General features: G+C 41.2%; 2 protein-coding genes across 2 annotated transcripts in view; one reads left to right on the plus strand and one right to left on the minus strand.

Annotated features, from left to right (window-relative positions):
* KDELR3 (KDEL endoplasmic reticulum protein retention receptor 3) overlaps positions 1–2,469 on the plus strand; it is a 27,581-nt gene extending 25,112 nt beyond the window's left edge. Inside the window, exon 5 of the mRNA XM_056798946.1 lies at positions 1,828–2,469. Within this exon, the coding sequence (XP_056654924.1) occupies positions 1,828–1,868 (41 nt within the window). The 3' untranslated portion in view covers positions 1,869–2,469. The remainder of the gene's footprint in view (positions 1–1,827) is intronic.
* On the minus strand, positions 2,465–22,764 carry DDX17 (DEAD-box helicase 17). The gene is made up of 13 exons (XM_007503199.3): positions 22,302–22,764; positions 18,659–18,809; positions 16,694–16,793; positions 15,669–15,802; positions 14,745–14,810; positions 14,232–14,373; positions 12,742–12,902; positions 12,486–12,658; positions 12,153–12,263; positions 11,872–11,933; positions 10,895–10,954; positions 6,565–6,801; positions 2,465–5,585 (listed from the first exon to the last, which is right to left on the minus strand). The coding sequence occupies exons 1-13, from the start codon at positions 22,349–22,351 to the stop codon at positions 5,080–5,082; spliced, it is 1,953 nt and encodes a 650-aa protein (XP_007503261.1). The 5' UTR covers positions 22,352–22,764; the 3' UTR covers positions 2,465–5,079.
* Positions 22,765–23,018: the final 254 nt, after the last annotated feature.

Below are 23,018 nucleotides of genomic sequence, written 5' to 3' on the forward strand. Positions count from 1 at the left end.
TTGCTTAGCCCTCTCTGCCTTGAATCCGATACTTACTATTGATTCTGACAAGAAGGTAGGGGTTTTAAAAAATTAAAATGATGTCACATTTTATATTTAGATACACATTTGGATCATATTGTGGTAGTATGTAAAGTGTTGATCTAAACCCAATTCCTGCCCACCTAGTATTTCTGGTTTTTGCCAAAATGAGTTTTCCCCTCAATAGTTGGTGTCGTTGGGCTCGATGAATCTAGGTTTTACATTCTCTGCTAGTCCACTGATCAGTTTTTCTGCAATTCTTTTGATACCATTTGCTTAGTTAGCACAGCATTAAATCTGTAAATTAATTGGGATAGCTGGATCATTTTTATACTTGTGCAATACAACCAATGTTTCCAATAGTTTTATTTCTGTAGCTTTTCTTTCTGTTGTAAAATCCCAGATATTTACTTTGTCCATCTTAAATAGGATTACTTTTCCCATTTTTGTCATACTCTGAAAGCTACTGATTTTTGTGCTAATTTCCTATCTTGCCACTGAAGTTCCTAATTCACTTAGTCTTGTTGAATCTCTAGGATTAGAAAACCATCTTCTCTTCTGCAAATAGACCCTTCTGCTTCCACTTTCCCTATGATGCTCAATAGCCAAGTTTTACGTATAACGAGCATTGCTTTTCCCACCCATTTCACGTGTCTAATTGTTGGCACAATTGTTCTTCCTAGACTCCAATGACCTCTTCTCCAACACCTCTTGTCCCATATATACACCTCCCCTCTCCATCCCACTCCTCTTATCAAACTTGGTCTTTATTCTGGGACCTCTAGCCTCCCCCCAACCCCCAGCTTCGGAGTCTTCCTTTTCCCATTGACCTCACTGGCTTATGTTTAGGGCTGAATTAAAACTGAATGACCTGGGGCAGCTGGGTAGCTCAGTGGATGGGAGAGCCAGATCCTGGGTTCAAATATGGCCTCAGGCACTTCCCAGCTGTGTGACCCTGGGCAAGTCACTTAATCCCCATTGCCTAGCCCTTAGTGCTCTTCTACCTTGGAACCAATACACAGTATTGACTTAAGATGGAAGGTAAGGGTTTAAAAAAACACCTGAATGACTTAATCATCACCTAAGAAAGGTTGTCCCCCAAAACTGCCTACCAGACAACCCTCAGATGACTTCCACCCTCTATCCTGCTTTTGGTGCCTCCACTCTTCAGCTGATGTCCCTTGGCTTCTCTGGAATTGATTGCTTAAGTCCATTAGCTGGTCCCTGACCAATTGTTCCGAGGAAATCCTCAAACCCCTGATGAACCACTCCCCTCTCCCTCCCCTACTTTTCTCAGATCAAGGGACCCTGCGGGTAAATGTCCTCCTACTCAGAATAGCTGGGGATGGGTAGGGGGGCAAAAATGCTTCTTATTGGGAGGAGTATTGGCTAAGGGAAACTTCAATGTCACAGGTGCAGAGATGACAGCTTTCTGGGCACAGCCTGTATGAGGCCCTCATACAGAGCTGAATCTGGGGAATGTTACACTGTCCAGCTCAAATGTTAAGTATGTGGAGGAGAGTCATGTTAAAGTTAGCAAGTTGGGTTGGAGCTGGATTGTGAAGGACTTCAAATGCCAGTATGTAGGTGCTTTTGTTTTACCTTGGTGAGAATTGAGTGCCCAAGTGACACAAAGGCTACCCTACCCACCACCTTTCATGCACAATTTTGGTTGTTAGTGAACAGATATTGGCATATGGAGCCCTGTCCACCCAAGCCAAGTAGGAACCTCAGCGCCTGCTTCCATGCTCTGGACACAGCAGCCAAGAATAGCAAATCCTAACCCTCTCCATTTTGCCTCAACAGTCCTTAAAGGAAAGAAGTTAAGTCTCCCAATGCCAGTGTGAAGACCCAACTGAAAGGCCACCGGTTTCCTGACCACCAGCTCTTGAAGTCACTCACTGTGGTGCTGCTTTCATAACAAGTGGACTTTGCTGAAGGGACATCCTATCCTCTCCCCTCCATTCACATCTAGTATTCTACAAATGAAGGGTGGAACAATCCCTGGGGCTAAAGTGTGCAATCCTTTAACAGGCATCCCTCAAATTGGGATTGTCATTGTTTTCTAAAATCATATTCTCTCCTAACGTGGAAAAGTCACCCCATATCAAGTAGGTCCTAACCTCCTGGGGAAAACTCCCCCAAAAGAGGTTACACTAGGTCTTACTATATATTAAAATTGCCACAGAGATCTCGTCAAATTGGAAGTGAAATGTGAAAACGGTGACCTAGAATTGTTATTTACCTTTCTATTCCTTTACATACATCTTGAGGGGGAAATGTGCTCTATCTCCCTGAGCCTTTTAATATTACTCCTATGTTCTCTCTTTCCACAGTTCTAGGATACTGACCAAGATTACAGATAGAAATGAAAACCATTGTAGTTCACCTAATTTCCCTGGACTTCTGCTAGGAGAATTTTTGGTAATAAAAAAAGTGGTGCTTTTCTTTTTATTGTCAACAGTGTTTTTATTTATACCTACAAAAGAAAACAAGATGGTATCAAAAGACAATTTACAAACTAAGAATAGTAACATAGCTTTTAATATCCTGTGCCTGAACATTACACATCTATGAATCTTTCAAGTCTTAATGCAACAGGAATGTGTTCGGAGACCAGCAAGGGCATGAACGAAAGCCACTGACCCTTCAGTTAGAGAAGTCCACACAGTGAAAAGTCAGGGAGGGGTCAGAAGTAAGCCATGGATGACTCCACACCCTCCCCCCAAAAGGGTTTCAATGATACAACTCAATTGCAGTTAGGTCCTTCTGAATAGGTACTGAAGTGAACAGCGGTTGAAATCTGCATTTTGAGCCAAAGGCATGAGGAGGACATGAGAGGCTGATGCTCAGGATGACACAGAAGCTGCAATAGCTTTGCAGATGTGCTGTTAAATCTCATTTTACAATGAAGCAGGAGCAAACTAAATGCTGTCTCAAGTGCCAAGTGACCCTTCTCATTAGCAGCTGATTTTAAGAGCTGTGAGAAGGAACACTACCTCCCTGGTGCCTTTCTGCATAACTCACAGGTGAACAGTTTCACATCTGTTTGAGAGGAGAAAACATCTACAATAGACTCATCAGTGCTTAGACAGCAGCAGTTCTTTGGGGACCTGGATTTTAAGATACATAGCACAGGGCAAACCGCCACAGTAATAGATGCCTTTGCCCCACCTCCCACCCCACAGCCTCAACTTTTACAACAGAAGGAAAAAAGGGAGGGGCAGAGAAAGAGAGATGAAGGGTCAGGGGAGAAAAGGAAATATGAATGTCAAACAGCTTACATGCACAGAATTCCAGCTTATGCTAACAACCTACCTGTATGTCGCACACTTAACCAGACCTTCGGAAGCCCTCAGAGGACCACCCTGCCTCCCCCTTTTACTCCCCTAAAGAATCCTGAAAACATAACAAAAATCAAAATGGAAGGGGGTTTGTGGGGAGGGAGTGCCAAACCCAGATTTTATCAATCAACAAGTACACTCCTCCAGCAGAAGAAATTTGGCCCACTGAGCCTGAACAATTCCCAGAACTGCCCATAATAACCAAACAGAGCCTCTCTCACTGGCCTTTAGGAGAGGTGTTTGGGGTTCTGCTGCTTTGCAAAAGGATGTCAGACTAGTTAGGGAGAGATGAGAAATTATGTGAAACAAAGGCAGGGAATTCTGTCCAGGATCTGTTGTTCCTGGTCCATCTGCCAAACGAAGTCACATTAGAGAACAGACAACATGCTTAACTACAAATGGGAAAAACACTCACCTACCTTCCGATGGAGAAAGAGCCAATTAAAATGCTTATGTTCCAGTCTTTGCTAACCTTGCCCTAAAATACTACCTACCTGTAAAAACTGAGCCCAAGAGGATCCTGGAGAGATAGACCCAGAAGCTCAGTGATAAATGTCTTGAGAAAGTATAAAGGGAGTTTAAAAATCAATGAACTCAGAACAGCTCTGCCTAATCCCTTGTGGGTAAAAAGATAAAGGATGATAAGATAAAAGGACTTCCACCCTAGCTCTGTAAACATTGATGTTACTAGGAAAACCCTGTTCATTGCACAGATTCAGAAAATTCTCTGCAATTAACGGTACTTTATATCCTGCTTAAGATAAATGCATGGAATTAGTTAATAAAAATCTGTGTTGCTTCCATGGGCCTTTCTGTCTTGCCCACAGCAGTTGTCTGGATGGAAACTGACTTTCACGGATGGTCCCTGGCAATGTGAGGAATAGATAGAAGCAGCTCCCACCCAGCTACTGTGAGATGCTATACTTTAACCATCACAGAAAATACTCAGGGTTTTAAAAATTAAAGACATTCATTTTAAACACCAGCTTGTATTTCTGGCATAGTTAAATCCAAATTCTCAGCAATCTAATTTCCATGGCACTATGGTTGACCATCAATGGCAGACCCATTACAGCCAACTTTCCAGGGAGGTGAGGGGGCAGAGTTAAATACCCAATCCAATTTGAATGTGATTGTCATGAAATGTTTAACAGGCAATCAACCAAGTAAAACAAACATACCTTAAATACATGAGCTTAGTAACAGTGCCCACCATCGATTATAAGAACTCAACTCCAAGGCTATTTTCAGAGATCTTAGATCATAGCAAAAGCTCTGCATGCTCTCCCTGTAACCACCAAATGAGTACATGAAAGCATGAATGCTATACTCTCCTGTACTACACAGCAAATCTTTCTCCCACCCAACTCCTAAACTTAGACAATGTAAAAAAAAATGGGCTACAAATGAACTGCCCAATGTCCATTTTTTTCCCTTTTAAAAGAAAAAAAGCTCAGCTCAAATTTCCTCAACATGCAAGAAGTTGGAGAAAAACAGGGGGGCCGTTTCCAGTCAGCTATTTATTTTTACAAAATTTCTAATGGACTGGATCATTTTTGGTGGGCAGAAGAAATCTGGCAGTGGAATTCTAACTAACCTGCATGAAAGACAAATCACAATGGTTAAAAGAAAAAAAAAGGGAAGAAAGAAAAAAGGAAAGAGAGCTCCTTTAAATGTAAGAGGTCTGGACTCACTCACCACCACCTGAGTGGCTTCATTTACGGGAAGGGGGAGGTGGAGGTGGAGGGGGAGGATACTGGTAGGCAGTCTGCCCCATATAACCTATCATGTTAGTTGCCCCAGGAGGCTGTGGGAACTGCTGAGACATCAGAGGCTGTGGCTGCTGCCCAGACCGGCCCAAGCCACTATACTGCTGGTTGGAGCTCTGAGAGCTTCTCCCAGCTGAGGCGGTACCACCAGCTCCATAGGTGCCAGCCCCATATTCCTGAGCTGTGTAACCACTGGCGCCATAAGCAGCTGCCCCATACGTGCCTTGGCCATAAGTATATTGACCTGCTTGAGCGCCAAAGGCAGAATTGGGACTGCCATAGCCACTACCATTAGCATAACCAGCTCTGTCCGTATCTCCTCGGTCACGATAGCTTCCAGAGTCTCTCCGGCTACCATCTTTAACTCCTCGAAGCCTGCGGTCACATTCATCCTGGTACATCAGATTGGGATTGTTGACGGAAGAGGTGGTACGGTATCGAGATCGACCACCTAATAGAAGGATAAGTGGAATTACACAGGGACTAGATGGATGATTTTTAATACAACTGGATAGTCAGAGAAAGAGGACCTTGTACATTTCCTGATTGATATAACTTGCTTTAAATTATGCAGTTATTATTTCTAGTTTACTCTTAAGGATCTCACATATTACCTAGAAGTTGAGTAGTGAAATTACTCCCTATTTTCCTACTATTCAAACATTTCTTTCCATTTAAGTATTTTAGAAGGGTAAAGGTAACTTATACCAAAGTTTTTCAAAAAGTATGATGGCCAAGAGAGTGGCCAGCTGCCTTTCTAACATAATTTAAAAGTCTTCTGCCTGTTTTCTACAACCATAAAAACAGCCAAAATTATTTGCCTCTCCTCTAAGGAAAACAAACAGCATACAGCACAATTTATTGGGGTTGATAAAACTTATTCAAAGTAAAATGGAGGTATTTCATGATCAATTTTGAGCATTCCATGCTTTTCTAAGCACTACTGATTTATAGTCGTCATGGTCATTGAGGCGGGGAGTATAACAGAAGACATGCCAACACTGGAAAAGAAAGGGGTTGAAGTCCTAAATATAGACATATTTTCTTTTCTTTAAAAAAAAAAACAACTCAGTTTCCATGTCATCATCAATTCTAAGAAGAATAGCAAGGGCTAGGTAACTGGGGTTAAGTGTCTTTCTAGAAGTATCTGAGGTCAGATTTGAACCAAAGATGACCTCTTAGCTCCAGGTCTAGTTCTCTATGACTGCCACCTTGTTGCCCTGATAAAATGAACAGAGCATATGTATTCTATTATCAGATGCAGGTTGTCTATGCAACAGGACTGAATGACAATTTTCAATAGACAAATAAAGAAACACCACTATGGTTTTCCTTTCTCACTCTTCTAAAGCCCATTAAACAAAAGTGCAATGTAGCTAAGTTTCAAGGTCTACCACCTTGGGACCAAAGCAGACATTTAAAAATCTTACCCCCTCCTCCACCACCTCCTCTGTGATCCACCAGCTGCATCAGTTTTGGGTTGATCGCCTGATTGGCCTCCTCTAACACTTTGATCAGTTCCCTAGCTTGTTTTAAGTTTCCTGGGGTGAAGAAGGTGTAGGCGGTGCCTTTGTTGGTGCTCCGAGCTGTCCGGCCAATGCGGTGCACATAATCCTCAGAGCTGTTGGGATAGTCATAGTTGATGACAAACTTAACATCCTCGACGTCTTCAGGACCAGCGTTGAATCCCAAGATGGGAGTTGAAGTGGTGGGAAAGAAGGTAAAGAATGTGCCAACGATAGGTGGGAAGCACGGATGTAGATGACAGCAAGAGGAGAAGAAGAATAAATTAGGAACCACACTAAACAGAAACAAAACAGACTCATCCCAACAGAGTAAAAGAGGGAGAAATGAGATTAGTCAATCTTGGGGACCCCCCAAAGTGGCACATCGCCGCAAAATGATTGCAAAAAGATTAAAGCAACCATCTAGTCAAAGTCCTGCCTGTGCTGAACTGAAAGCACTTCAGAGAATGACAGAACTATCAAAAACATACCCTTTGTTGAAGTCAAGTGAATTATACTCCTGGCTACATGGAGCAGAATGGTACCATTATTATAAATAAGGGCAAACCACTTCGACTCTGTTGGGAGAAGCCCAGCAAAATCTAACAATAATATTATACACTTACCTTCCAACCAGTTACAAGGCAAAAACAGAGCTTCATATACTTTCTTATGACTACTTTGTCAAAGGAGCTTAATACCCCAAACATTTCATGTTCTTTATGAAAATTCTCCCCATCATTCAACTTAGACACACTCCTATTATAAATCAAATTCTGTCCACCTAATTTTTTCAAACTTGAGATAAATCATCCTTCCCTACCTTTTTTCTTCTGATTATCATGAAAACACTTTACATTAAAGTTTTACTACACTACCAAATCCAGTTTCTGATGATCTTGCTCAACTCAAGGTTGTGGTTTGAACTCAAGCACTTGTGAAACCAAAGCTTGTCTAAGTGACCAGGGAAATGAGATGAATAGCCAATTTGGAAAATGCCACGAAACCTTGAGATACACTCTGGCCATTACTAAAAACTATGGAAATGTTAGTGTGATGCTTGAAGTCGGAAGACTATCTATTTACTAGAACAAGCAAAGTTAAGACTGTCATTAGAGTCCTAATGTTTTGTGGAAAAAATCTGCATTTTACGAAGAATATTCAGAAAATATCCAAGATAAAACACAGATTTTTGTGATATAAATAATTAAAAAACATTCTCTGTTTGTTACCAGACCGATGCACACTCCCTCCTCCTTTGGGAAACCGCTGCAGCCGATCCCGTCTCTTTGCCTTTTATTTTTGGCGGCCTCCTTTCGAAAACTCCGCCCTCTGACACGGGACCACTGGAGCGCGGGGAGCATGCATCAAGGGTCCGTGGCAGTGAGAAGTCCCCACACACGCTCGCTCTGTGAACTGGCTTAGATGCTTCTCTGTAGCCCCATTTGGTTGCCAAGCGCCGGAGAACCTGGGTTCGGGTAAAAATTTCAGGTCCTCCAACGCCTCCCCCCAGGGATAATAGGGGTGATTGTAGAAAAAAATAATGAATAAAAAATGCAAGTTACATCCAAAGGGTCAGACTGCATCTATTGCCCAGACTGCATTAATTTCAGAGGGAGATGATTTTTTAAAAATGTATATGTAACTGTTATGGGGGAATGGGAAGAAAAGGGCATTATGTCTGTTTCTTATTACAGTAAAGGCTCCTCAGGTTTTGCTGACTCCCAAGTCCTGAATGGCACCAGAAAGAGTGAGAAGGCAGTTATCACAGGGGGCAGCGTGAGTCTCCAGCTAGGGTCGATGTGCAAAGATAGGGCAGGAGATAGGGGATGGGGAATTTTGATCAACACAGTAGCAACCAACTGTATGCTCCTTGGTCGATCCCATTCCGCATGTGTGTCCACCAACAGCAGAGCAAGTCGATTTATTACACTGAATGCATGGAAGTGCTTTCATAACAGAAAGCTTTGGGGACTGTAGTCAACAGTTCACATACTTCTACAACTTGAGAACAACTAGAGGAGACAGGGAGGGGCCAAAGGTAGTGATGGTTCTCCAGACTTAGAAAAGGTGGCCCTGTATGTGCACACAAGAGCAAGTATAGGATTTGGTCTCTCCAGTCAATTATGCTCTGACCTATCTGTGTGCCACCAAAGTATTCTCTTATTGCCTTTAGAAAAGATGTAGCAAGGGAAGAAATACTCTCTGGGCCTCATACCCTTTGGTCAGACCATCAAAAAGCCCTACGGTCAGGCCTGCAGCTCAGTCATTAATTGGGGGGGGGGGAGGGGGGGAAGGGGACGATGGCATGAGAAGTGGTGGGGAAGGGGAATGGGATGGGGACAGAGGCTAAGAAAATGCTCATCTAGAGCGGCTCCGGACCACCCATGCAGAGATGCCCCGAGGCTGCACTGAGTGACGTGCAGCAGATAGCAAAGCTTCTGTTAGAAAACAAGACAAAAGAAATTCAATGTTTTTAGTTTAACCAAGTGAAGTTTAACAAAACAAGATTGTAGAAAGACCAGGGGAAGGAGCTTTCTAAATGAAAGTGGCTACAGAAATTCTGGGAGTTGAACTTACCTGAAGGGAGCATTTAAGAAACCACTGCTTGCCAGAGAGGGAGAGAAAAGGCCTGGTGACTCCGCCAAAATAGTGCGCCCCTGTCTACACGAGGTAGACGCCTTCACTTTCCAGCTCTCAGAGGACCTTGGTCACAAGCTGGCCAGTTTATTTTGTCCTCCTTTTGATTTTACAAGGCAGCAAACAAAGGGGCCCAAACAAGCACAGGTGCTGTTTAGTAACAAGAAACAGACTCAGAGACCTTCCCGGCCCCTTCACTCAGGTGAGTGGGGGGTGGTGGAGGTGGGGAGGCTGGTTACAACATGGCGGCCAATTAGGTTGGTGGGGGAGCAGGGGTGGGCGGGTGGGGGCTGCAGGTTTGTTTTAACTGTCTAGGCGAGATGCACAAAGAAGCTACCAGCACATAGCAAGCCTGTTTAAAAATCACCATCACTGAAAGCTTTGTTTTCCATATACAGTAAACTGCTTCCAGGCCTCAGCTCCTTCTCCCAACAGGCCCAAGTTCTCGCTGCACAGGTCCAGACATGACCTTCTCAGGGCAGAGACAGTCTCCAGTCATGGCTGGGAGGCCACTGCCTCTTAAGAGAAGAGGCAAAACAGCAACACTTTTTGGGTGAGGGTTGGAGAAAGATAGTCTGAAGAGGAAAAATGTGCCAACACACTTGAAGCCCAGTCTTGATGGCACTGGCCTCTTGATAGGGTCAATGCCTTCACAAGGCTTCCAAGTGTATCATCTTTCTGGCCTTTCAAAATAAGACAGGGGTCCCAATTACAGAAAACTGCCAAGGAGTCAAGACTTAATTCATGAATCTATCTACATACTTTGAAGTAGAAACTGGCACTGCCAAGTCTGGTAACCACATTAAAAATCTCAAGTGGCCCAGAGATGCCTAGAAATATCTGGTCACAGTGGAAGCCTGCCAGAAGATTCGTTTTTAAGACTGGCAGTTACTGTATGTTTACGACAAAGAGGGAACTCAATGCCCAAGATTATTTTATACCAGTAAGTGATAAAATTGGGCAATAATGACTGACTAATCCATTCATACAAGGCAATCTTCAAGTCTTAAATTACCAAACCCCAACAATACATTGTGACAGTACTGTGGAGCAGAGAAAGCAAAGATGCAAACTAACTTCAGAGTTCTGCCTCAGAAGTAACTAATACTACAAATGGGTTGGAGCAGGGGAAAATAACCTTTGTTTGGCTGGTCCAGTATCAAAAAGAAAAAGTATAAGGAAAATTGCATCAAAGTAACTGATGAGAATGTTCATACAGACTTTTCCTTGGCATACATGTAAGCTGAAGACAGCCAAGCTCAATACAGCCCGTGCTCTCCAACCAACAAGCCCAAGAGAGGAAAGTAAGGGCAGGCCAGAAGGGACTGATTGGCTTAACTGATCGAATGTCTCTTCTCCCTCTTGAGTAGTCATGCCTAGGCCTTGCTGCAAACCAAAGCCTGTTTGTTAGGAGCAGGAAGAGACTTTGAACATGTTAGGAAAAAAACACCAAAGTTTAAAAAAAAAAAGACTTGTGGGGGAAATCACGCTTTGCATTATTTTTTTTAAGTATCTAAACACACACATATACTCTACTTTGAGGTAATAAATAAACCTCCCAACCAAAAAAGATACATATACCAGTTATAGGCAAGAGACACCTATCTGTACAAACCTAGCCCACGAGAGGCTACATCCGTAGCAATGAGGATGGGAGCCTTCCCAGAACGGAATTCTGAAAGACAAGAGCCCCACCCACCCAAAGTCACACTGAGTTACATGGAGCTAAAAGGCATGTTTTAGAAAAGAATCTAATAAAGATTTCTACCTTTACTGGTTCTTAGGTTAAAATTTATAGTACCCTCCCAAAACAGCCACCCCTTTTCTTACTGTACACCTAACTCAGATTACTTTCTGGACCAAATTCCAAGTTCCATTTAGAGGTAGAAGCAATCTTAAAAAAGACTGATAAATAGTGCAAGCCCCTCTAATTTTAACAATGGGAAAATTGCCTAAATGGCAGAATGAGGCTATGAAGATCCAGGTTTCCTCTCCCATCTAGTATTCTTCACATGCTAACACTTTTTATAAAATACTCATGAAGCTCTACTAGGAATAAAGAAGTAAGGGGGAGGGGGGGGAGGAGAAACAGCTGGGTAGCTGGGTGAATTGAGAGTCAGGCCCAGAGATGGGAGGTAGTCCTGGGTTCAAATGTGGTCAAAACACTTCCTAGCTGTGTGACCCTGGGCAAGTCACTTCACCCTCTTTGCCCGGCCCTTACCACTCTTCTACCCTAGAACCAATACTAAGTATTGATTCTAGGATGGAACATAAACTTGAGGATAGGTACATTACTTTTAAAAAGGACACATTTTATCCCACCTTAAAAAACAATGAATCAAAGATAAAAAAAAAGAACTATGAAGAAGGCAGTAGATAATAAGCAACAGAGAAAAGTAAAATATTTTTGCTCATAGGAAGTGATTATTACTGTGTCCTACTTTATGTAGCAGGTTTAAAAACACGTATTTTCCTTTTTCTATTATGATACTCCCCAATATAATGTTTAAGAAGTCAGAGAAAGTGCTGGTCCCCAGTAATATGAGACATTATTTCATCAAAATGTCCAATCCTCATAGATCTGTAACTCACCATTCAGTACCCAATCTCTTTCTGGTTGACTCTTGTCTCCATGAATACACATAGCCGGCCATCTGTCAATAAAAATTGACCTTCATTTTAGAAAACACACTAAGAAGGAAAACAAAGAAAAGATCTGTTACCATCAATTACTTTGCTAAGTTATGTCAGGGTTACCATGTCAATATACTGTTGTGAACATTTTGCAACACAAAGCAAAATGTTAGAGGGACTACCATTTTAATTTTAGAATTCCTAAGAGATCAAGTCTGACAGGTCAACAGCATACTCACCCATCTCTGCGCATCCTGCGGGTTAGATCATCACACCGTCTCTTTGTCTCCACAAAGATTATGGTCTTATTTTCTTTTTCAGCCATTATTTCCTCCATCAGCTGGATCAGTCTGGAAGACAAATCATAAATTATCAGATAGATTATCCAAAGTTAAAATGCTTCCTTATAAAGTTATTAAAAACAAAACTAGAATTAGTAGCAAAATTAGGGCTCACAAACATATTAGGTACCCCAACACAACCCATTTGGAAAATCACTAAGAAACATTTGAATGTCAAAAACTAATAAATGAGCCTCCTCAGTAAGAGGCTATCTGAACACAGATTCATACTTGTGGTCTTTCTCGCTTTCCATGCAAACATCCACAATTTGCAAGATGTTGTGGTTGGCACTCAGTTCCAGGTTCCCTACATTGATCTGGGTGTAGTCACGAAGGAAATCCTCAGCTAGTTGTCGAACCTCTTTTGGCCAGGTGGCACTCCACATTAAGGTCTGTCTATCAGGCTAAAAGCAAGCAAAGAGTATTGCTGGATGAAAGCACTTTTTACAGCTAGAGATTAAAAGGGAAAAGTATTCATTTTACATACCCTGATTTGGTCCACAATCTTTCGGATCTGAGGCTCAAAACCCATATCAAGCATTCTGTCAGCCTCATCCAATACAAGGTAAGTACAGCGGCGAAGATTGGTTTTTCCCGATTCCAGAAAATCTATCAGGCGGCCAGGAGTAGCTATGCAGATTTCAACACCTACAAAATGAAAATTCAAGAAAACTCCTTTCAGTAATGAGTTTAATAGTCAAAAGCTTAAAAAATAAAATAAAATCTGTATCACAGCTAAGATCAAAAAGCTCAGCTTAGGTGACCACAGCAGCAATAGAAACTTTAGGGTCTAACATATCAAGATGTCATAAATGGCAGGAGGATATGATCAAGTTCAACCCTGACAAGATGTGCAATCAGTAGTGTTAGGTCACTGGGAGGGACATTGGAGAATGCCTAGTCTGACCTTCCCATCTTACAGAGGTAATAACAGGGCTTAAGTTCTAACTTTAGGACTCTTTCTAAAACTTCTAAGTCCTGCTTCCATTTCATAACTATGATTTCATTTCTGGAGGGATTTTCCTCCCCCACCATCAATCACTTAATCATCATTAGAATGGTTAGAATGGACTATGGTTGTAGAGCCCAGGAAGTCCAAACTTTCTAATTTGAAGCAATGTTTCTTTTGCCTGACTTTTTGTCACGTGATTTATACTTTACTGAGCCAGTTCCCCATAGGATTTTTTTTTGCTGCCTCCCTCAATATACTTATAAATTATGTGATTATTAGGCAACTGTTAAAATAAATATGAGGACAGAAAACTAGCATCCTAAAAAGCTCTTGCACACAAGTTTGCTTTTACATGAAAACTGTGTTCTATTAAAAAACAAACAAAAAAAACACCTATTACTTTATTTGTACAATTAACCTATGTCTTGTCTTTTCCCCCAACCACCTAGATCAGTGGTTCTCAACCTCTCAATTTGTAGCAATGAGAATACATAATGCATATCAGGCATTTACATTCCGAATCATAACTGTAACAAAATTACAGTTTTGAAGTAGCCACCAAAATAATTTTTTGGTTTGGGGTCACTGCAACATGAGGAACTGTATTGTGGGGTCATGGCATTAGAAAGGTTGAGAAACACTGACCTAGATCCTCCTCCCCATCACCCAACATTTCACAGGGAATAAGTGTTCTGCATCCCTTAATATATTCATAGACCCCTCCAAGTCTTTCTACTCCTGCAACAGCTAACCTGCCCTTTATGTGCTGTCTCCACCAATAATAATGAGTTCTTTGAGAACAGAAACTATCTTCCTTTCACGTATTTTAATAGTATGAATTATTTAAGAGAATTTCCTGATAAACCTTTTTAAATGGCATTTTCTTAAAAATCATTTTGTTAAGCAGTGAAGGGAAAAGCCTAATGTAATCTAATTTACAGAAACCTGCTTTTCAGGAAGACAACTATAATATTCCATAAATACATATTCTATGCCCAATGAAATAGCTTTTGATTTTTCATTACCTCTCTCCAAATCTCGAATCTGGGGACCTTTTGGAGCACCACCATATATACAAGTACTCTTCAACCGAGAACATTTGCCATAATCATCAGCTACTTGCTGTACTTGCTGGGCCAATTCTCGAGTAGGAGCCAGAACCAGGCACTGTCAAGGCCAGACACAAATAAAAAAGGGAGTAAACTGAGATCTTTAAGCAAGTATTGTAATAGGGGATTTTTGGAGGTAGGTTCTAAACTTATCTCTTCCTCATAACAGTATAAAAGATTAAGATAAACCCCCAAACCCTTCTTCTCCTAGGGGATAGTTAATTAACCTCTATGCCAAAATTAAACCATTACATATACAAGCATGCCTTGCCTTATTCATTAATTATCCCGTAAAGCTCATACATATAAGCACTGATTTTTTTAATTTTCTCTTGTTGCCCTATAAAAGGCTAGAAAGCGCACAGCAGTTACAGGGTGCATTTACTAAATACTCTCAGTATGCTTCTTAGATTTAAAAAAGACACTCACAATTGGGCCATCCCCTCTCTCCAAATATGGTTGATGGTTGATATGAACAATTGCAGGCAACAAATACTGAAAAAGAACACAAGGGAAACTTCAATAGTGCATTTCAGTTTTCAGTTGTGCAACATCAACAATACATTATTTACATAGCATTCTAGAGTCTACAAAACACTTTTTACCATAACCTTTTGAAATAACATGTATTGACATGAGAAAGCTTAAGCTAAAAGGCTGATCTGCATATAGCTGCAATACTAGTGAAAAAGGAGGGCATTAAGACACAGGTTTCTTGAATATTAATATACTGCCTCCTTTTCTGTCAAGAATGGAAAACTGGTTTGTCATTTCAGTCCAAATTAAGTAGCTTATCAACAACACCTTCCCTCTCATTTAAATCTGCCATCTACCCAGACAGCATGGGAGAAAATGTAGTATTATCAACTAGACTAATAGATGCTCACATTTACTAACACTTGAGAGCTTACTAATGTTTCCTCACAACAATCCTGAGAGGTAGTCAATTATAATTCCTTGGTTTATAGGAAAAAAGCAGGAATTACAGGAGAAAAAGGAAACAAACAGCATTCAAGAACTTGCTCAGGATCAAAAAGCTAGTAGCTGGGGGCAGCTGGGTAGCTCAGTGGATTGAGAACCAGGCCTAGAGACGGGAGGTCCTAGGTTCAAATCCAGCCTCAGCCACTTCCTAGCTATGTGACCCTGGGCAAGTCACTTGACCCCCATTGCCTAGCCCTTACCACTCTTCTGCCTTGGAGCCAATACACAGTATTGACTCCAAGACAGAAGGTAAGGGTTTAAAAAAAAAAAAAAGCTAGTAGCTCTTACCACTCTTTTGCCTTGGAACCAATACTTAGTATCAATTATAAGATGGAAGGCAAGGGTTAAAAAAAAATGATTGTAGATACATACCGCCAAAGTCTTCCCAGAGCCAGTTTGGGCAATGCCCACCATATCTCGGCCACTAAGAGCCAATGGAAATCCCTGGCACTGAATTGGAGTTGGTTCTGTGAAATTCTGATCCATTAACACATCCATCACATACTCTATAAGACAAAAAACAAACAAAAAAAAACCACTTCACTTTAATCTAAAAAGACATCAATATGAGTAGCAGTCATATAGAACTCAGCTGGGGAATAACCTCGTGTCTTGCCATTTCCTGTAATGAACAATTTGGAGTAAAAACTAGTGTAGCATTTCCCAACTTTTTAAAATCTCTGAACCCCCATCTTCCCCTAAAACATATTCAATATAAATGGGAATCAAGTCTAAAGCTTACCATACATGCACCTAAGAAATAAAAGGTTTATAAACACATCAAGAATGGGACATTCTCCTCTATGGATGCCAACAATCTCATCTCTGGTGGAAATCAACTATAAAGACCTGACCAAACTATCCTTGGGTTCTCTTGAGGTCTGCTGCCTGGGCATCCAAGGCATACCTTCAGTTAAGAATCCCTGCCCCAGAGGAAGATCACAAAGTCCCTAAAAAGAACATGAAGTTCACAGGAGAGGACACTTTAGAACATACTTAGTATAATTTTCTCCTTTCTCAATTAGTACAAAAGAGTCAGGTACATCAGGCTTTGGCAAGGTTTAAAATTCCCCAAGTCACCAAGAACTTCTCCACCTCATAATCCTTTACTTAAGAAAAATCAAGAATGTCTAGACTATGTAGCCTGACAGAGTGGAGCATCAAAAACCTGTGCACTCAGCAACTACCCCAACTCCTACCACTTGACTCCTGTCCATGTCATCAGATAAAGGTTTCTAGTCTCCAGATCTAATCTACTTAAAATTACCAATTATTTTTCCTAGTTATCCTTTGACCATAAATACCCCCCCATACACCAGTTTCCTCAACAGTGTTCTCTTCATACAAGAGTCATAAATGCCTATGTGAATAACTTGGCTAAATTAAAGAATACTTACGGGGAAAGTTAGCATGATGGAAAGCAAACACTGGCTTAGGACAAACATCTCCCCCTCTCACTGTAATCTCCTTCTTCCGGCGCAGTTCATCAACCTCATACTATAATAAAATAAAAACAAGTGGTTTAGAATAAAGTTTCTCCTAGGTCCAGCTATTTACAGCATCCTTTAACTTGGCAAATACTAATGGTATTGTCACTTCTGTTAAAATAAAAGTACTGATGAATGTCTAAGAAGCTCATTTCTTCCTTCTAGAGTTTTAAGCATGCCTTACCCTAATGGGTGTCTTCTGAGGCAGTTGGTGGTATAGTGGATAGAGCACTAGACTTGGAGTTAGGAAATCCCAGTTGAAATCTGCCCTTAAACCTTGTTGAATGACCTTTGAACAAGTCATTAATTCTCTGCTTTCCTCAAATATAAAATAAGGATAACATTCCCAACATTCATGTAAATATGGAATCAGATAACATTTGTAAAACATAGTGCCTGGCACATAGTAGAAAATATATAAATGCTAGTCATTTTTAATTTTGATTTTATTTTAACTGAATTAAATTTCACTGAATCCTGCGGCTTAACAAGAGGTCAACAATTCTCTTCAATAGAGCTTAATGAGATGCACAATTCAAAACTCAAGACTGAATTTATTTTTCTACAAGATTTTTATCTGGATGGTACTTTACAAACAGTAAAATTTTAATTATCTAGAATGTTCAGGGAAGTAGATATTCTAGAGATGTTATTTTTTTCAAGGCACACTTGCCATACCTCAACTCATGTCAAACATCTTGCTGGAAATTAATTTTTATATAATTACATTGTTTCATAGTAATAAAATTATACAATATACATTATTCATACCCTTATCTCATAAGAAGACCCTGTGAAAAACACTATCACAATGTCACAAAGGAGCGAAAGAAGCCATTGCTTAGCATTGCCAGTTATATTGTAAGTGCATAGAAATGCTTTCTAAGGGGCAAAGAAGCTAAATACTTTTAGTTAAAGCCAACTAGTCTCATTGCTGTCTGAATGTCATTTTTCTTTTATGATTTTAAAAAAATCTTTCAGGGATATAGGGTCATCATCATCCAAAAGGCCTATCATTTTATCCTTTTTGTCAAATTTGTCAATTTGTCATTTTGTCACAGTATAAAATGTACAAAAAACATTCTGATGAAGGCTCCAGATCCAAAGGTATGTGACAATTTGTACTTAATATTATTTCATATTCAGTAGGTAGGACAGAAATAAATAGCTAAACTGATCTATTTTATAATTTACTATCTGTTTATTTTATTATTATTTTTTTAAATAAAAACCCTTACCTTCCATCTTGGAATCAATACTGTGTATTGGCTCCAAGGCAGAAGAGTGGTAAGGGCTAGGCAATGGGGGTCAAGTGACTTGCTATGGGTCACACAGCTGGGAAGTGTCTGAGGCCAGATTTGAACCTAGGACTTCCGTCTCCAGGCCTGGCTCTCAATTCACTGAGATACCCAGCTTCCTCCTAACTATCTGTTTATTAAAAAGTAAAGCAAATATTAGACTAGATCATTTCTAAGGACTCTTCCAAGTATTTTAAAACCCATAAACTTGATGCGGGTAGCTATGATTATATCTTTTCTTCCATAATGGTTTATCAGCTATAAGTGAATTTGAAATCACTTTATTGCTCAAATCCATTTATAGCTGATAAGCCATTTGGAAGAAAAGTTATAAAATCAAAGAAAAAAGATCCAGATGCAATAGAAATCATGTCAATAAGCATGAAAATGTATACATATGCATGTACACACAGATACAAACAAATGCATCTGTCATTCAAAATTTTATTCTCAAACCAGTCACAGTTCCTATTTTGAAGAAAAAGAATAAAAGCCTATTAAGACAAAAATCACTACTTAAGTATGTTCTGGTTTTTTGGGAAATTTTTATTTTTACAAAACCACTATGGAAACTTACTGGGGTAAGCCTGGCCACTTCAGGGTGTTCCACATAAAAGTTCTTCTCAAACTTTGGCAGCTCACTCAGGTCCCATTTCTTTTTGCGCAAACGTTCCCCAGGATTACCAAATTTCTTTGGAGGTAGGCCTCCACCTCCTCTTGCTCCAAACCTAAAGCCATCAAAATTAGGTTTTTATTTATATTTTTCAAAAAGTATACTAGATGCTATTCTTTTAAAGATTAAATATGAAAGCTCAAATACCATTCCAAATTATCTACCCTTACTGACAATGAAATCTAGCTGCCTAATTCCTTCCTTGTGATGTACCCATTTAGCAACCGAGATCAACTCCTATTCTATAAAACTATTTCTCCCACCTTTTATCATTAGGATATTATCCCCAATTCCTCCTGTATTATACCATGCCTAATTAGATGCTTCTTTTATAAGTCTACTCAAGAGAAACCCACGGTTATAATAATTTTGGGGCTCCAATAACTTGGGACTTTATAATTAATCCATTTCTGATTTTAAAAATTCAATGAAATAATAACTTCCTGCTGTGATTCAAAGTATCAAAATACTTTGATCCAGATGCAGTTACAATCTTGTCTAAATATAAACAGAAAATGACAAAAAAATCTTATTTTAAGAAATTAAAATCATTGATGCTCCTTTTCAAGCCATTGGATTCTACTTCACAACAAGATTCATTCACTTGTCAGGAAGAAAGAAGTTCAGAAACGAAACCAGCAAAGACAGCTAGTCATTTTAACTAAGTAGCTTAATAATGGCTCTTTTCCTCAATCACTAGATAAAGCTGCCTTTATATTTATGCATACAAAACACAATAATCAGGAAAAAAGCCACTGATTACAGAGCCAGTAAATATTTTAAAAAATCTATAGAAAACATGGCCTATTTTCTTCTAACTTAATTTTTTCTTTCTTCTTACTAAATTTTAACTAGATTTAACTAATTTTTTTAAAAGTAGATAATTTGAGATATTTTGATGCATTTTTTGAAGGACAAATTCCTCCAAATAAAAACTACTTTGCTATTATCCTTTAAAAAAAAACCCTGAGAAAAAAAGGTCGATTCTTTTTATAGTTATAGTTAAAACTGCCATTTCAACACCATTTTCTCTAGCCTAGACAGTCACACTAAATCTTTAAAAAGCATGGGTTTGTTTTCTTAAGTACCTGGATATCTATTTTTAACATGGTTTTAACAGCCCTTTATTAACAAATGAGGAAATTTTGGTAAGTGGCAGATCTTTGCCACTTTTTAAAATACCAAATACTCTATTACTCTGCACTCAAGTGGGCTGTTTGGGTGATGGGATTGTTAAAATTTGACACTTCAACATATTTACTTTCATAATGAGACTGTTTATTGGAATGTGTCTAATAAACCAACAATTTTATTTAGTGATTTCAAATTGAAGCCTAGTCAACTCTATCAAACACTCATCAAGAAAAGCTAAGTCAAAAGGTCAATGTTGAAACTTTTTGCCCACAGGGATTTGTATGATCTGTTCCATCTTTAAAGATAACAATTTTAAGTGGCCTCTAAGAGAGTAACATCCAACCTTTATATTAGCTATTTTTGGATACTTTATATGTAATTTCAGAAAACTTCTGGGACATTATATCCATTTAAAATCATTATTACAAAGGCATATCCATTCCTGTGTATATCATTTAATAACTCGGTTATCTGGGCAAAAATGGTCAAAGAGCTCCAAATAGCTGGAATATGAAGGGGAAAGAAAAAGGTCTTTATGGGCAGACCTGTTAATGGGTGCCATTTTACTTGAAATAAGGCAATTGGTTTATCATTTGAAACTTATTAAGAGAATTCTAGTGCCAGACCTGGAGCCAGGAGGGCCTGGATTCAAAACTGGCCTCACATTTCCTAGCTGTGTGACCTGGGCAAGTGTCCAGGTCACCAACTGTCCAGCCCTTACTGGTCTTGTGCTTTGGAATCAATACTACGTTTTAAGGCAGAAGGGTTAAAAAAAAAAGTTAACTACAGAACTAATAATCAGATGCTGCTGTCTCCTTCCAGATGGAGAACATCTTAAGGTACACAATGCTTTATCATTCAATGTTGGTATTGGTATAGGGAATAGATGCATTCAAACAATTCTAGAAAATAACATTGAGATCTGATATCAGAAATGACTATATATTACATACGTATTTGATAATTTGGAGACCATATATTTTCTGTTGGTTAAGAGCTAAAATTTGTGCAGGTCAAAAATAAAATTTCACATCGTCACTTAATATTCTGAAAGTTTAAAATTATGCAACTTATACAAAAAATAGATATCTCAACTTTTGCTTCCCAAAACTTGAACTTTTAGAATGAGAAAACTCAGTTGACAATATTAAGAATGGCAGCATCTGGTGAGAAGAATGGACATTGAGTCCTAAAACCAAGGCCACTAATGTCTTAATTCATACTGTGTCAGAGACAGCAACTGATTAAATATCGAATTTATTCCCTTAACTGTGCTTCAAAGTACCTATTCAACTAAGAAAAATCCTACACCTGTACAATTCTACAAAATGAAAGTACTAGGTTTCTTTGAACCTTCTGTAGATAGAAAAATCAACTTTATCCTGCCCTGGCAGCCTCCAAAGCAAGTGAACAAATGTTTACAGAGGGTTATCACGGCTCCCCTTTTCGAATGAGACTGAGGAGATGGGTCAAGTGTAAGAGTGACCATCAGGAAGCTGGCTAGGTTCCATGCCCAGGTTGGCCTGATTCTCACATATTCACATACCTAGACTTTGACTTTAACCTGACTGAAGAGGTTTACAGCCAGGATCAGGACAAAAGTCACTGGGGGCCCTCTAAGAAAGCCCAGAATGAATGCCTGGAAACGCAACCTAAGGAATGATTAACCTATTACTTTGTACCCCAAAGGCCAGTGTTAGACCCGTTATCAGGAGCTCCCAAGAAGTTCAAATGACAAATGCATCCAACAGGGAAGAAACTTGAGAACCTTTCAATTCCCGAAAGTGTTAACCCTTGGGGATAAGCACCCCAATAGTAAAGTCTTTGCCCGTAAGGCCCCTTCCACTCCCCTCTAAATTAAATTTCAAATATCCCCGTTATTTCTTCACCATCCTATGGAATACATGCATTTTTCTCACTTTTCCCCACCACTTTTGTTTTAAAGGATTTTAATTTGTATTTCCCTCCCCAATTGGGTTTCTTGCCCTGCTTCGCTCCACCATGGGCAATGGATCCCAGCGGTGCTTTGGGGGAGAGTATCTTCGGGCGCTGGTTCCCTCCCCCACCGGAGTCCTTTCTTCACCTTAAAGCTAAGGGGAGATCGGAGATCGCCGCGCGGGTGACCACTAGGTTGTCTGAGCGTCCCTATTTCCTCCCTTCTAGGGAAAGGGGCCGGACTTCCGGGATCCCTCTCCGGGCGGTCTCCGAGCTTCCTCGGGGCTCTCTCCACCCCCACCCCACCCCCGCGCTGTGCCCCGAGGCTGCGTCATTCCCCCCAGCCCCGGACAAAGGCCCGGCCAGCGCCCAACACTTGGCGGGTGTCCGGAGGCGGCCTGCGCCCCTCCTCCCACCCAGTCCCGCTCGCCGCCCCTCCCCCCGCTGCCTCAGTACTTCCACCCCTCTCCCGCCTCACCCTCCCCGGTCCCGGTCCCGGTCCCGGTCTCCGAAACCGCCTCCTCGCATGGTGGCGCTGGGGTCGGCCAGGGGTGCTCTAAGAAGCAGCGACGCGGCAGAAGAGGGGGCACAGGCCGCGCGGAGGGGGCCGGCGATGGCAGCGGAGGCCGAGGAGGACCCGGGGTTCGGGATCGCTCGCTCCTCGGCGACGCTCCCCGTCGTCGGCGTCGCCACCGTCGCCTGTGGTCGCGTCGGAGACGGGCGCGGGACTGGGAGAAGGCGGGCGCGCTGCGGCGGCGGCGGCTACGGCTGCTCCGTCCTTCCTCGGCGGCGCAGCTCCACAAAATGGCGGCCGCCGCGCTGACTCGAGCACTACGCACGGCCGAGGCGGCACGTAAGCCGCGTCCGGGAAGAGCGCCCCCCCTCCCTCGAGGCCCGCCCAGCGCCATTCCCGAACGCACGCCACGCCGACTGCGCAGCAGCCACTGTTCTCTGCCCTCCTGGAGCTTCTAAACTACGCAGCGTGCGTAGAGCTCGAGCGCGTGGCTGGGCGAGGACGTGGCGTAAACTGAGAGGGGGAGGGGCGGGAGTGCCGAGTCGCTACGTAACATTCCTGAAGGCCGCAGCCTGCCGCCCGCTTGTAACTGCGGGACTACGCACTGTGTGTAGCGTAGCGGGCGTGGAGAATCTGGGTTTTCGGCCGCCACTGCGGCGGCGACGACCCCGGGACGGAGGC

The sequence above is a fragment of the Monodelphis domestica genome, chromosome 5, assembly GCF_027887165.1.
Source record: "Monodelphis domestica isolate mMonDom1 chromosome 5, mMonDom1.pri, whole genome shotgun sequence".
Classification (NCBI taxonomy): domain Eukaryota; kingdom Metazoa; phylum Chordata; class Mammalia; order Didelphimorphia; family Didelphidae; genus Monodelphis; species Monodelphis domestica.